Here is a 16564-nt window from a genome sequence, read left to right as displayed (position 1 = left end):
TGGAACAGACTTCCATCCCTTGTGGTGGAGGTTGATAGCCTAAATAAGTTTAAGGCTCAGCTGGACAGGTATTTTGAACGAACAGAGGGGTGAAGTGGAAGTGGGTTTTTTTTGTTTTTTTTTGGCTGATGCTGCATAAGCTTGCTTTCTTGCATCAAATGCCTCTACTAATGCTAATGCTATAACAGCTACAAGGTGATGTGTAATAGAGCCACAGAAAAGGTTCGACAGGCAAAGGCAGTTTATGAGAAATCACTAGCAAACAGAGCAAAGAGGGGGGATAAAGAATTCTTCACATATATAAATGCCAAGAAGAGCAGGACAAACCAGATCGGACCTTTACGTAAGGAAAAGGGGATAGTAATAAATACACCAGCTGCCGTTGCAGATGAACTCAACAGTTATTTTGCATCGATATTTACAAATGAAAAGCCTTTTGTGGCAATGGGAAATTGTGGGAGCGAAGTTAAAAAATATGTAATTAATGATATTGAAATTTCGCAAGATTATTTAATGAAAAAAACTTTCCAGCCTACAGACCAGTAAGGCTCCTGGAGTTGATGGAATATACCCTATAATCTTAAGAGAGGCAGCAAGCGAGTGCATTGAACCATTGAGGCTAATTATGCGAGCATCACTAGACTCTGGGGAGATTCCCTTGGATTGGAAAAGTGCAAATGTATCTCCCATACATAAGGGTGGCTCTAAAAGTGAAGTTGGAAATTATCGACCTGTCAGTCTGACTTCAGTAGTAGGGAAAATCATGGAGGCAAAGATCAAAGGTGGAATTCAGGATCATTTGGATCGAATTGAAATTCTCAAGGATACTCAGCATGGTTTTGTAAAGGGAAAATCATGTTTAACAAATCTGGTTTGCTATTTCGAAAGGGTCACTCACGAGCTGGATTTAGGGAATAATTTTGACATTGTTTATTTAGATTTCAGCAAAGCTTTTGACTCAGTCCCACATGAGCGGTTGTTTTATAAGCTGGAACAGGTTGGAATCACTGGGAAAATCCTTAGATGGATAGAAGGATGGCTTCAGAGCAGGAGGCAGGGGGTTGTGATAAATGGCTATTCCTCAGATTGGGTTGATGTAAGAAGTGGGGTTCCCCAAGGATCAGTATTAGGACCACTGTTGTTTTTAATTTTCATAAACGACACTGATGAAGGGATAGAGGGCGTGATGTCTAAATTTGCAGATGATGTTAAAATTGGTAGAGTAGTTAATGATCACTGTCAAGCTGAGCTTCTTCAGAGAGACCTAGATAGACTTCAGGAATGGTCAGAAAAATGGCAGCTGTGCTTTAATCCAACAAAGTGTAAGGTATTACACCTGGGAAACAGTAATCCCAAAATAACTTATTCACTTGGTGGAGTTCAACTAAACCCAGTACTGGAGGAAAGGGACTTGGGTGTTACGATACGGTCAGACTTAAAATTCTCTGAGCATTGTAAACAGGTTGCAAGAAGACCCATGGTGCCCAATCGATGATCTATCAAACGTTTGCAAGTAGAGATAGGGACGTGATAATCCCATTATATAAGGCTTATGTTAGACCACACTTGGAATACTGTGTTCAAGTATGGAGACCGCACCTAAAGAAAGACATCGAGCTTTTTGAAAGGGTGCAAAGAAGGGTAACTCGCCTGGTGAGATCGGCAAAAGGGCGTCCTTATGAAGAAAGACTTCGAATATGTGGGCTGCAGAGTCTGGAAACTAGACACCTTAGAGGAGATTTGATTGAGGTGTTTAAGGCTCTGAGAGGCATCAGTAAAATGAATGAGGACAAAATTTTCAAGATTATAAATGATGCTAGAACTAGGGGACATAAATTCAAGTTACGGGGGGAAATGTTTAGATTGGACTGCAGGAAGTTTTATTTTAGCCAGCGAGTTATAAATTACTGGAATAAGTTGCCTTCATGGGTGGTAGAGGCCGACAGTTTGGGGAAATTCAAAGGTCATCTGGATAGTACTTTCGAGTAAGGGAAGCGCATAGGATGATAGGTTTAATTTCCTTTTTATTTATTTTTTATTTTATTTTTATTTATTTATTAATTATTATTATTTAGTTATTTATTTTATTTATTTTTTTTGGCTGGTGCAGCATAAGCCATAGGCTTTCTTGCACCATGCGGCCGTTACTAATACTAATAGATCTTGAGGTATAAAAATTTAGAGTTAGAAAGCAGAAAGTGAAAAGCAAAGAAAATAGCCTTCTAATAAAGCTACTCTGGTTATACCGGGAGCGTAACTGCCTGACACTTTTAGTAAGGGATCCTGGTATTAGAGTAAGAAGTTAAAGGATGGTATGCAATGGGCAAAACTTTGATAAAGATAATGATAAAGAAGCAGAATTACAAGTTGCAGAATATTAAGAAATAATAAAATAATGAATTATCAGTAGTAGTATATTAAAGAAATATTGAAATAAAACAATAATGAAAAAATTACCACTTGTAAGAATATTATAATAAAAATAATTCAACCTCTCTGAAATAATAATGAAATTGTAAACCAACATACCTGAAATAGTCAATCAAAACGAACCAATTAAAACAAAAAGGAATAAATAGGATGTGAAGCTTACCACCTTATACCAGTATAAACAAAGTCTAAATGAATGAATTTTAGCACGTTATCTATTATAAAACAGAGTGATAGTAGCACCCCTCAGTTCAGGAAATTTCAAGACAAATTATATTGAGAAAAATTGAGAGTAAGAGTGCTATAGGCCTAATGACTCTGATGAGCATAATAAGAAACTGTACAGGGAAATAGAGTGGGCCAGTAAATCAGAGAGTCTTATAATGGGGGATTTTAATTTCCCAGATACTGACTGGAATTTGTGGGTTGGTCACTCACACACTAGCAAGGCTTATGTGGATTTAATGGATGATTGTTTTCTAAATCAGCATGTTCGGGAGGCAACTAGAGGGAGCAATACTCTTGATTTGATTATCAGTAGTGATTCTTCATGCATTAAGAATCTGCAGATACAGGAACCAATAGGTGGCAGTGATCACAGTGTGCTGAAATGGGATTTACTCAAGGAGCTAACTACTATCAGGGGTAAAGGGAAGGGTTATTGCTTTCGTAAAGGCGACTACGATGGTCTGAGACAGTATTTAAATTCTATACAGTGGGACCAACTGATGATGTTACCAACAGCAAATTCAAAATGGGAAGCATTCAAAGAACTTACCTTGGAAGCTACTAGGCTTTACATACCAACTAAGAAATATTGTTCAAGGTTTAGGCCTAAATGGATGTCAGATGAACTAATGAGACATATGGCAGAGAAGAAAAATGCATGAGATATATATAAATTAACACGCGACACAGAAGCCTATGATAGATATAAGTTTATCTGTAACCAAGTTACAAAGGAGGTTAGACAGGCGAAGGCACATTACGAGAAATCTTTGGCAAAGGATGCAAAGAAAATCAGCAAAGAGTTCTTTACTTATGTAAACTCTAGAACGAAGGAGAAGAATCAGATTGGTCCACTTGATATCCATGGTTCAACTGTTGATGATCCTGCTCAGGTAGCTAACAAACTAAATGAATATTTTGAATATTTTGCATCAACATTCACATATGAGGAGTTATTCAGCGAGGGTAATGCCAGAGGTGTATTCAACTCTGGCAGTAAGCTAGATAATCTTGTAATAACTGAGGGTAAAGTGGAGGAGAAATTGTTGAAGATAAACACAAGAATGGCACCTGGGGTGGATGGGATCTATCCAGTTATATTAAAGGGGGGCAAAGGAAGTAAGCAAACCCGTAGCCATAATTATAAGAGCTTCCTTGGACTCAGGGGAGGTACCCATAGACTGGAGATGTGCAAATGTAACCATAATTCACAAAGGAGGATCAAAGGCTGACACAAGTAATTATAGACCTGCGAGTTTAACTTCTGTTCCAGGAAAATTAATGAAGGCACTGGTTAAAGAAGCACTGCACGATCATCTAGACAAGACTTCAGTTATAGCTCGGACACAGCATGGTTTTGTTAAGGGGAAGTCTTGCCTGACCAATTTCATTGAATACTATGATGCAGGGAATAACTTCGATATTATATACTCGGATCTTAGAAAGTCTTTTGATACTGTTGCACATGGAAGACTGCTGCACAAATTGGAGCAGTGTGGCATTGGAGGCAAATTGCTGCTATGAATAAAGGGGTGGATGAGGGGGAGAAGACAGAGTGGTAATTAATGGTCACTGCTCATCGTGGACTAATGTTATTAGTGGAGTCCCTCAGGGTTCAGTGTTGTTGGGTCCATTATTGTTTTCTGTATTTATAAATAATATTGAGATGGTATATCTAGCTTAATGTCCAAGTTTGCAGACGATACAAAGGTTGGCAGGGTTGTTAAGGACACTACTGACAATATACTGCTGCAACAGGATCTGGAAAGGTTGAACAGATGGGCTGAGAAGTGGCAAATGAAGTTTAACATTGACAAATGTTAAGTACTACATATGGGAAACAGCAACCCCAGGGCAACATATCAACTCTGTGGTACTACACTGACAGTGGTAGAGAATGAAAAGGACCTGTGGGTTATTGTACAAGCAGATATGAAGTTCTCTGAACAGTGCAGACAGGCTGCAAGAGTAGCTCATGGTGTCTTATCAATGATATACAGGAATTTTTCCAGCAGGGATAAGGAGGTGATTATTCCATTGTATAAGGCGATGGTCAGGCCACACCTAGAGTACTGTATACAGGTCTGGAGGCCTCATTTCAAGAAGGATGTAGAGCTGCTGGAATGAGTACAAAGAAGGGCAACAAGATTAGTGAAAGGAACAAAGGGTTGCTCTTACGAAGAAAGGCTTAAGTTTTGCAAATTACAGTGTCTGGAGACTAGGCACCGGCGAGGTGAACTGATAGAGGTGTATAAAGGCTTGAATGGTTTGAGCATGCTCAATGCTGATGGGATTCTGCCTCTTGCTCAGAATAATCACCTGAGAGGGCATAAATTCAAATTGAGGAAAGACAGATGTAGGATAGATGTGCAGAAATTTGCCTTTAGCCAGTGGGTAGTTGGTTGGTGGAACAGATTTCCATCCCCTGTTGTGGAAGTGGATAGGCTAAATAAATTTAAGGCTCAGCTTGACAGGTATTTCAAACGAACAGAGGGGTGAAGTGGATTTTTTTTTTTTTTTTTTTTTTTTGGCTGATGCTCCATAAGCTTGCTTTCTTGCATCATATGCCTCTACTAATGCTAATGCAAATGAAAATTATAGAAAATAGGACCCTATATTTCTAAACTCTATTAAGATAAAACTCTATGAAAAATAAATACAATAAGTGCCGGTTATAGTGATCACTGTTTATTAGAATCAGCCACTTTATATAATAAAATTTCGAATAACTGATTCAAATCAATAAAACTCACTACAGTTTCATCGTTTATTAGAATCACATTTTCAATTATAAGGATCAATTTTGAACGCCTCTGTGATATTTTTCTAAAGCACATTTCTTGAGATCACAACCATAAAACAATAAAACCAAATTGCAGGTTCAAGTTTATTGGGCTTTTCTATTAGTGCAATAAATGGATAGTAAACTCGACCTTATTGCATTTGTGATAATACCGATAGTTGTAATTCGGTGTTTTCACATTATTATGGTGAAATGTGTTTTCCCCTCACTGAAATCTACTCTTCATTTATATATCTAAACTTCGTCTCACTTGTGTGTGATGAAGTTACGACTCAACAATATGGGTGAGATATTGTGATCAAGAAAATAATGAAAGTGAATTTAACATATGTTAAATTCACTTTCATTATTTTCTTGATCACAATTCTTTCAGAATTTTATTTGCATTTATAAAAAGACAATTTTTTTCAAATAACTGAAAAATTATTTGAAAAAAAAAAAAAAAAAAAAAAAAAAACACAGTAAAAGAAGATAAAGTAACTGTTCACATAAATGAATTTAAAGTATTTTTACCAGATAGATTCAACAGAGAAATAACACAAAAGTATTTATAATTGCAATAAAATAAATATGAAAGCAATTTAAAAAAGGTATGGAAAAATAAAGCTCATATAATTGATTTCAAAGCAGAAAATATGAAAAAGAAATAAATTTATTATAAAGAAACTTTTCAATCATTTTTTGCTTAAATGTATGTTATTTTCTTAAAAAGTATAATTTTTATTTTTTGAGTTCTGCAGGTAATTTTAACACAAAAAAGAAAAAAATAACAATTGCCGGAAAAGAAAGTCAAAGAAAAACAGACAAGACAGAAAAAGATAACAAGGAAATTGAACAGGTAAGTTCAATTGTATATCTTGGAAGCAACATATAAGAGGATGGCCAAAGCCATTTAGAAATAAAAAGAATTGCAAATAGCAAAAGAAGCACTTATGAAAAAGAAATCATTTATTGCAAGCAAGATAAACAAAGAAACCTACTGCTATATCAATGTGAAACATGGTCAATAACAGCAACAGACTGGAAGAGAATTGAAGCATTTGAGATGTTCTGCTGGAGAACATTGATGAAAATCAACTGGAGAGACAAAAAGATGAATGAATAGGTCCCTCAGAGTAGCTGAGGAACAAAGAACAAGCAAGAAAAACCATAAAAAAAAGATAGATGCGGTTCCTAAGACATCTCTATAGAAAATGATTGGATAGTACACATACTAACTTGAACTTGAAGAGAAAAGAAGCAGAGGACGACCAAGAACTGCACCATTTGATGATGTGCTCCTACTCTCAAGAATGAACTACAGTGAAGCAAAACAAAAAGCCCAAATTCAGGATGAGTGGAGGAAAAAAGATCTCTATGGCAACAAGACTTGTCCGTTAGAATGATGATGGTGAGGTAATTTTAAGAAAATCAATGATTTTAAGGGAAGAGGGTGTTATTAGAGAGGGATGATTTTTTTGCATTTGTAAAAGTGTACATTGTTCTAGAACCCACATTTTCCATACAACTCGCCCATATCAGCAAATGATGAAATCATGTGTGCCTCAACTTTTGTATGAAAATTTGGTATGAAATGTGTAGATCAAATGCTCGTGAAAAATGATAAAGAAAAGGACCAAAAAAAAGTGGAACTCCAAGACTGGTTGCTTTACTACGATAATACTGAGGCAAAGCATTTGTTTTTTTTGGCCAAACATAGAATCGCTCAAGTCCAGCACCCCCCACCACATTTACCCTCCCATCACTTTCTATTGTACAGCGACTGCCCCACATGTCCAAATTTAAATCACATCAAATTTTGCCCGACCTTTTAGGCTCTCTAGAAATAGTTCTTTCAGTGTAACACCCAACGCAGCACTTTCTAAATGCAATTTTACTTAAATCAACAGTGATAGCTCCAACCTTTATTTTAGGTCCTAGTCACCGAAATCGCAGGAAAGTCAGTGGCAGGATCTGCCAGAGTATAATTAGTCTCTTGATACACCTGGCCGGCATCCCCGTCGCTAGGTATGGTAATGCCGGGTCCCACTGGCCAACAGGCTGGATGAACAATGGGCACAACAAACTACATACCACATGACCCATACATTAATTTTGAACCTCTGGCATAGACAGGGTACTGTCACTCGATACATAGAACACACACACGGAGATGGGAGAAATCCCCGGAGCCATCAGTTTTAGTTTCCACAGCCATGTTCCAGTGAACCATTCTCCATCTCTTCCATCATGCAGTATGACTGATAACTTTTGAGGTTATGATGGACATCATGGTGTGATCCAATCTTCTTTACATTTCGAGGGTACATATCTAAAACGGTGTTTGCAGGCCGACCGCTAGTTAGTACAGCAGACAAAACTTATTGGTAACTCTTTAGGGGGCTTCCGAATCAGCTAGTTTATAATCTTGCTCCTTCTACTCTGCCAGATAGTGACTGGAGGGAGTCAGATTAGCATTAGTAGAGGCATTTGATGCAAGAAAGCAAGCTTATGCAGCATCAGCCAAAAAAAAAAAACCGACTTCCACTTCACCCTTCTGTTCGTTCAAAATACCTGTCCAGCTGAGCCTTAAACTTATTTAGGCTATCAACCTCCACTACAAAGGATGGAAGTCTGTTCCACCAACCAACCACACGCTGGCTAAAGGCAAATTTCTGCACTTCTATCCTACATCTGTCTTTCCTCAATTTGAATTTATGCCTCTCAGGTGATTATTCTGAGCTAGAGGAAGAATCCCATCAGCATTGAGCATGCTCAAACCATTCAAGGCTTTATACACCTCTATCAGGTCACCTCGCCGGTGCCTAGTCTCCAGACTCTGTAATTTGCAAAACTTAAGCCTTTCTTCGTAAGAGCAACCCTTTGTTCCATTCACTAACCTTGTTGCCCTTCTCTGTACCCGTTCCAGCAGTTCTACATCCTTCTTGAAATGAGGCCTCCAGACCTGTATACAGTACTCAAGATGTGGCCTAACCATTGCCTTATACAAGGGAATAATCACCTCCTTATCCCTGCTAGAAAAATTCCTGTATATCATTGACAAGACACCATGAGCTATTCTTGCAGCCCGTCTGCACTGCTCAGAGAACTTCATATCTGCCTGCACAATTACCCCCAGGTCCTTTTCATTCTCCACCACTGTCAGTGTAGTACCGCAGAGTTGATACGTTGCTCTGGGGTTACTGTTTCCCATATGTAGTACTTTACATTTGTCAAGGTTAAACTTCATTTGCCACCTCTCAGCCCATCTGTTCAACCTTTCCAGATCCTGTTGCAGCAGCATAGCGTCAGTAGTGTCCTTAACGACCCTGCCAACCTTTGTATCATCTGCAAACTTGGACATTAAACTTGATATCCCATCATCAATATCATTCATAAACACCGAAAACAACAATGGACCCAACACTGAACCTTGAGGAACTCCACTAATAACATTAGTCCACGTTGAGCAGTGTCCATTGATTACCACTCTCTGTCTTCTGCCACTCAACCATCCCCTTATCCATAGCAGCAATTTGCCTCCAATGCCACACTACTCCAAGTTGTGCAGCAGTCTTCCATGTGCAACAGTATCAAAAGCCTTTCTAAGATCCAAATATATAATATCAAAGTTATTCTCTGCATCCAGTTCTTTTGTGACTACATCATAGTATCCAATCAAATTGGTCAGGCAAGACCTGTCCTTAACAAAACCATGCTGCGTCTGAGCTATAACTGAATTCTTGTCTAGATGATCCTGCAGTGCTTCTTTAACCAGTGCCTCCATTAATTTACCTGGAACAGAAGTTAAACTAACGGGTCTATAATTACTTGTGTCAGCCTTTGATCCTCCTTTGTGAATTGGGGTTACATTTGCACATCTCCAGTCTATGGGTACCTCCCCTGAGTCCAAAGAAGCTCTCATAATTATGGCTAGGGGTTTGCATACTTCCTTTGCTGCCTCCTTTAATATAACTGGATAGATCTCATCCACCCCAGGTGCCTTTTTTATGTTTATCCTCAACAATCTCTCCTCCACTTTCCTCTCAGTTATTACAAAATCATCCAGCTCACTGCCAATGTTTACTTTACCTACATCATTCTCCTTCCTGAATAACTCCTCACGCGTGAATGTAGATGCAAAATACTCGTTTAGATTGTTAGCCACCTGAGCAGGATCCTCAACTGTTGAACCATCAATATCCAGTGGACCAATCTGATTCATCCCTTTACTTCTCGAGTTCAAATATGTAAAGAATTCTTTTCTGTTTTTCTTTGCATCCTTTGCCAAGGATTTTTCGTAGTCTGCCTTTGCCTGCCTAATCTCCTTTGTGACTTGGTTACAGACCAACTTATATCAATCATAGGCTTCCATGTCACCCATTAATTTGTATGTATCCCATGCATTTTTCTTCTCTGCCACATGGCAGAGAAGAAAAATGTTTTCTGTATTTATAAATACAGAAAACAATAATGGACCCAACACTGAGCCCTGAGGGACTCCACTAATAACATTAGTCCACGATGAGCAGTATCCATTGATTACCACTCTCTGTCTTCTCCTCCTCAACCACCCCTTTATCCATAGCAGCAATTTGCCTCCAATGTCACACTGCTCCAATTTGTGTAGCAGTCTTCCATGTGCAACAATATCAAAAGCCTTTCTAAGATCCAAGTATATAATATCAAAGCTATTCCCTGCATCCAGTTCTTTTGTGACTGCATCATAATATCCAACCAAATTGGTCAGGCAAGACTTCCCCTTAACAAAACCATGCTGTGTCCGAGCTATAACTGAAATCTTGTCTAAATGATCCTGCAGTGCTTCTTTAACCAGTGCCTCCATTAATTTTCCTGGAACAGAAGTTAAGCTCACAGGTCTATAATTACTTGTGTCAGCCTTTGATCCTCCTTTGTGAATTGGGGTCACATTTGCACATTTCCAGTCTATGGGTACCTCCCCTGAGTCCAAGGAAGCTCTCATACTTATGGCTGAGGGTTTGCTTACTTCCTTTAATATAACTGGATAGATCCCATCCACCCCGGGTGCCTTTCTTGTGTTTATCTTCAACAATTTCTCCTCCACTTTACTCTCAGTTATTACAAGATTCTCTGGCTTACTGCTAGAGTTGAATACATCTCTGGCTTTCCCCTCACTAAATAACTCCTCATGTGTGAATGTCGATGCAAAATATTCATTTAGTTTGTTAGCTACCTGAGCAGGGTCATCAACAGTTGACCCATCAATATCAAGTGGACCAATCTGATTCATCCCCTTCCTTCTAGAGTTTACATAAGTAAAGAACTCTTTGCTGTTTTTCTTTGCATGCCTTGCCAAGGATTTCTCGTAATCTTCCTTCACCTGCCTAACCTCCTTTGTAACTTGGTTGCATATCAACTTGTATCTATCATAGGCTTCTGTGTCATGTGTTAATTTGTAAGTATCCCATGCATTTTTCTTCTCTGCCATATGTCTCATTAGTTCATCTGACATCCATTTGGCCTAAACCTTGAACAATATTTCTTAGTTGGTATGTAAAGCCTAGTAGCTTCCAAGATAAGTTCTTTGAATGCTTCCCATTTTGAATTTGCTGTTGATAACATCATCAGTTGATCCCACCGTATAGAATTTAAATACTGTCTCAGACCATCGTAGTCGCCTTGACGGAAGCAATAACCCTTCCCTTTACCCCTAATGGTAGTTACCTCTTTGAGTATTAGTGTGTATGTGGGGGGGAATTGTCGAGGCCACATTATGTCAAGGATCTGGGTATATTCTTACCATGTTTATGGCATATCCAAAAATTTCATTACTTCGTACAGCATGCCCCCCCCCCCACTTTTCTTACTATTGAATACTCCATGAATTGCCAAGCTAATAGAGTAAGCTTAGCTGCAAAAAGATCTAAACCTCCCAAACACTTCCTAGTCCATTTTACAAATATACGTGGTCTCTGTTCTAATCTCAACGACGTCCATTTCTATTTGCAATCTGCCAAACCCCATGTACCTTTTCTGACAGAATCTCAGTTATTGGGTGCTTCACACACTTGATCTTTTTCTCACAACTACTGCTCATCTCAGTTGCCCAAATTATTCACTGTATGATTACTTTCGCCTCAAAGATGGTACTTGTGCATATGTCCTTTCTGATATACCCTGTCAAAGACTTGGTAATTTGTAATCTCCTCTTTTCGATCTTCTCTATCTTAAAATCTCTCTCTCTCTCATCCTGTCAAATTCATCTGTTGTCTCTACCGTTCTCCCAACTCCACTCATCACTTGGAGCTCTTTGCAACTTGCCTTTCTCCAGTCCAACTTTCCTAAAAGTGAGGTAATTTTCCTTGGTGATTTTAATGTTCACAACTCCAGCTGGTTTCCGTTTTCTAGTCACACCGACCCAGTTGGTCGAGATGCTAAGGCTTTTGCAATTACTAATGATCTTGCACAGATCATTTACCTACAAGAATACCAGACAATCCTAACCACACAGCCAACACACTTGATCTTTTTCTCACAAACAACCCTTCTAAGTACACGGTCAAAGCGAGTGGTCCTTTAGGCACCTCAGATCACAACTTGGTGATTGTCTCTACTCCAATGGATCCTTTATCTCATGGCTATTCCCAACTTTGTATTGTTTGGCATTACAAGAATGCAAAATGGGATAAACTGCGAGATTTCTTTTTCTTGGTCGGATTACTGTTTCAAAACTTCTGATGTCAACATTTGCTCAGATCGTATCAGTGAAATTATTCTTGTAGGAATCCCACATTCCACTTTAAAACCTCGTCCTTTATCTAAACTTTGGTTTTCCAATAAATGTGCTAAGGCTGTTCAAGAGAGGAATGTTGCATATTGTAATTGGCTTGTTTCAAATTCTTCAGTTTCATTTTCTGCCTGCACCAAAGCTCACAACAATTGTAAAGCAGTTACTAATCAGTCCAAAATAGATTTTGAAAAGGCTAAATGCTTGCTTCTTGTCTTAATGGTAGTCGAGCATTCTGATCTCTTGCCAAAGCTATTGGCCGCAACTTTTGCCTATCTCTGCTCCCACCTCTGTCTAAACCAGATGGTTCTGTTGTCACTTCAGCCAAGGATAAAGCTGACCTGTTAGCATCCCATTTTTCTTCCACCTGTTACATTAATGATCTTGGTAAAACACCTCTCACCATTCCTAGCACGTTCCATTCAATGACTCCTGTGGTCTTCCGCCAAAAGGGTGTCAGAAGGATTTTGACGAATCTTGATGCTAAGAAAGCTCCAGGCCCTGATGGTATTTCTCCCCTTGTTCTCAAAATCTGTGCTTCTGAACTTACTCCTGTTCTTTACCGCCTTTTTTCACTTTCTTATTCCAAATGTATTTTTCCCTCTGTTTGAAAATTGCATATATCCAGCCAGTTCCTAAAAAGGATGACAAATCCTTCCCATCCAATTATCGTCCCATTGCAATTACTTCTACTCTTTCTAAAGTAATGGAGAAATCAATTAACCACCAATCTTAAACTACCTAGGAACCTTCTGTCTGATCAACGATTGCCAGTATGTATTCCGTCAATGTTGATCCACTGGTGATATTCTGGTTACCCATTTATGGACAAATTCAATGGAAAAGTTCGGTGAAACACAAGCAGTTGCTCTTGACATCTCAAAGGCTTTCGATGGTGTTTGGCATAAAGGTCTTCTAAATAAGCTTCCATCTTATGGTTTGCCAACTGTTTTTTTGTAATTGGTTATCCAGTTTTCTCTCTGATCGCTCACTGAGAGTGATGGTAGATGGTTCTCTGTCTTCTAACTTCTCCACTAATGTTTGTGCCCCCAAGGTTCAGTTCTTTCCTCCACTCTTTTCCTCTTGTATATTAATGACCTTCTTGCATTGACTGGATATCCTATCCATAGTTTGCCGATGATAGCACATTGCATTCCAGTTTCCATTTTGAGAAACCTTACCTTGCTCAGTCAGCTTCAATTTCTCGAATATCCACTACAAATTCCTTAAATGCTGATCTACAGGTGGAGCAAAGACAACTTAGTTGATTTTAATCCTTATAAAACTCAGTCTTGTCTTATATCTCGCAAAAAGGATTCTTCTGTTCCTATGCTTATCTTTGGTGACACTCAGATTTCTAATCTTTCTTGGCACAAGCACATTACAAATATTGCTTACTCTGCATCTAAAAAACTCAGTTTTCTCTTTTGCTCTTGATGTTACTTTTCTTCCAAACAGCTATTCACTCTACAAATTGGAAATCCGCCCTACCATCAAATATTGTTCACACATCTGGGGCGGTGCCCCTGAAACCCCTCTCAGGCTTTTAGATTCCATTCAGAAGAGGGCAGTTAAGTTAATTAATGACTCATCTCTAACAGTCTCTCCACTCGCTGTCTCATAGACATAATGTTTCTGCTGCATGCCTTTTCTACAGATACTGCTATGGGCATGGTCCTTCTGAATTTGCTTCTATAATTCTGGCTCTCACTTTCAAAATAGTCCGAACAAGTGCCACCACCAGCCAACATCCATTTACTGTCCAACTTCAAACTCACAGAACCAACTTTTCATCTTCCTCGTTTATTCATTCAACTGCTGTTTTGTGGAACAACCTTCCTTCGTACGTATTTTCGGGCTTGAACCCCCAGTCCAATCAAGAAGCGTGTGCTATGTACTGCCACTCCTGCCCATGGAGGCACCATAGTACTAAGTACTATAGGTTCTAATACCTCTCGTGTTTGAGGTTTTCGTAAAAAAAAAAAAAAAAAAACCCCCAACCCTTAAACTATCTCAAAACCTTTCACCTGAATACTGATCACTGTCGATCCATATATCATGGAACTGACACTGATTGTTATCACTGAGGAATATCATCTTTTGAAAAATTTGATGGAAAAATATTGGCAAGACTCAAGCAGTTTCTCTTGATATTTCTAAGGCTTCTGATTGTGTTTGGCATAAAGATCTAAATAAGCTTCCATCTTATGGCTCACTGACTGGTTTTTGCGAATGATATCCAGCTCTCAGAGACTTAACTTTTACAATAATTCTGGTGATCCTCAAGGTTCTGTTCTTTCTACCACCCCTTTTGTCTTGTATATTAATGATCTCCTTTCATGGATTGGAAATCCTATTCACAGTTTTGCTGATGATAGTGCATTACATTCCTCCTTTAATATGAGAAACTTTGCTTCAACTTCATAAATATTCATCATCCATTCCTGAAATGATAAACGTCAGGTAATTTTAGGTATCCAATGAGGCAAAGAAAACTTAGTTAATTTCAATATCTACTGCTTCTATGCTCATTTCTATACAGGACCACATTTAAAAAAAAAAAAAAAAATCTTGATTTTCATTTTCACTTTAATTAATACTTTTCTTCTTAATCTAATGTTTTGGGGCAACATCCCAGATGTGGGATGTTGCCCGAAAACATCTCAAACTTTTTGACTCTATTCAAAGAGAACAGGTGGGCAAATTAATGAACTATCTCTGATAAAGTCTCTCTATTCACTGTCTCCTGGATGTACAGTTTCTGCTGCATGCCTTTTTTGTAGATACATCCATGGCACCTTCTCTGAACTTTTTCATTGGAGGCATCTGTAATTCCTTCAATTTTCTAAAAATTGGTTTCATTTATTCTATTTCTATTTTCTGGAACAACCTAATTTCATAAGTCCTTTCCAAAAATTACAATCTATAGAAATTGAAGTCTAATATTAACAAGTACCTTCTCAGCCTTCATCCCATGCACAGTACTAAGTGTGACAGACAGACTGACCGACAGACCGACCTATCTACTTGGAAGCTACCATATAATATGCTAACTTCAGAGGCAATTACTTGAACTGTTATTTAACTAAGTCTGAAAAAATTTAGTCTTCTAGCCTGATTTCAAAAACAGATTTCTGCTTTAAAAAAAACAAAATAAAATAAAAAAAGCAACGTAGAAAAGACGATATGAAATTACTTACCAATAACAATACAAATATAAACCTTTCTGCAGGTGCAACATAAACGCTACCAAATTTTTTAAAAAATTGACAAACTGTAGGTTACAAAATAAAATCAAGTGTTTCTTATTTGATGCTAAGATATTTTTTAACAAGTTCTGTTATGAAACTTTTGATCCAATATATCATACATTCTATTCCATAAACATGATCAACTAACCTCACAATTCATGCAGTAGTGTGCTGCTTCATTTTTTCCTCTTCCATGCCATTTGGTCTCTTTACTAAGATTTTTTATTAGGTCCAATGTTAACTGGCACTGGCGTAACGTTCGCAAAAGGCAATATCTATTGAGTAAATAAGCAATTTATTAAAACAATGGTAATTATTAAAAAAAATAATAAATTTAATTTAATGCTACTTTCTTTGACTATAAAATAATGATATACTAAATATTTCTAATGTCAATAAACAACAAAAATATCTACTGCTAACAAGTTGCTTGTAGCTGTCATTCCTATTACAGCACTCAAAGAAAGAATTTAGGTTGGCTCCATCAACTGACTGTTAATACAGAGAATTCCAAAGTATATACAGTATTTCAAAGGTTAAATGATACAAAGGATGCAAAAAAACCAAAGCAAACCTGAAATCCCTTACCTTCACATGTGAAAGTAGTTATATCTTTAAAGAAATCAATACATTATGATCACTGCCACCTATAAATTCTTTTACTCAAGATTTTTAATGATGATAATCTGCTGATTATAATCAGATCAAGTGTTTTTGCTTTCTCTCATTGCCACGCTAGAGCACGCTGGTGTAGGAATAGCCATCCAATAAACACTTTTGTCTTGCTACTGTCTCAGTGGCCAACCCATTAGTTCTAGTTCCTGTCAATATCTAGAAAGTTAAAATCCGCCATTACAAGACATTCTGATTAACTGGCCCACTCATTTGTCTGTTACACTTGTCACATTCACTTGGCCTACAAAGGTCAAAAAAAAAAAAAAGTAAAGGTAAAAGGTAAACAGCAGCCATTTTCAATCCACTGCAGGATGGAAGCGATTAATATTGAGAAAAATGGACCATAATCTGTAACAAAAGCACAAAAAATATCCCCATTGGTTACATAATGACCAACTCCAGATAACTCTGCAAAAATGTGACAAGTGC

General features: G+C 37.9%; 1 protein-coding gene across 5 annotated transcripts in view; it reads right to left on the bottom strand.

Moving 5' to 3' along the window:
* Positions 1-16564, bottom strand: part of Utx (Utx histone demethylase) — a 758689-nt gene that overhangs the window by 11703 nt on the left and 730422 nt on the right. For all 5 annotated transcript variants that reach the window (XM_090377749.1, XM_090377755.1, XM_090377761.1 and 2 more), the window contains one exon: positions 15609-15735. In XM_090377749.1, the coding sequence (XP_090233875.1) occupies positions 15609-15735 (127 nt within the window). The remainder of the gene's footprint in view (positions 1-15608; positions 15736-16564) is intronic.

Source organism: Mastigoproctus giganteus, chromosome 1, assembly GCF_048544385.1.
Source record: "Mastigoproctus giganteus isolate SK-2022 chromosome 1, ASM4854438v1, whole genome shotgun sequence".
Taxonomy (NCBI): Eukaryota; Metazoa; Arthropoda; class Arachnida; order Uropygi; family Thelyphonidae; genus Mastigoproctus; species Mastigoproctus giganteus.
Note: the sequence above shows the minus strand (reverse complement) of the source record. Positions and strands in the feature narration are given on the sequence as shown.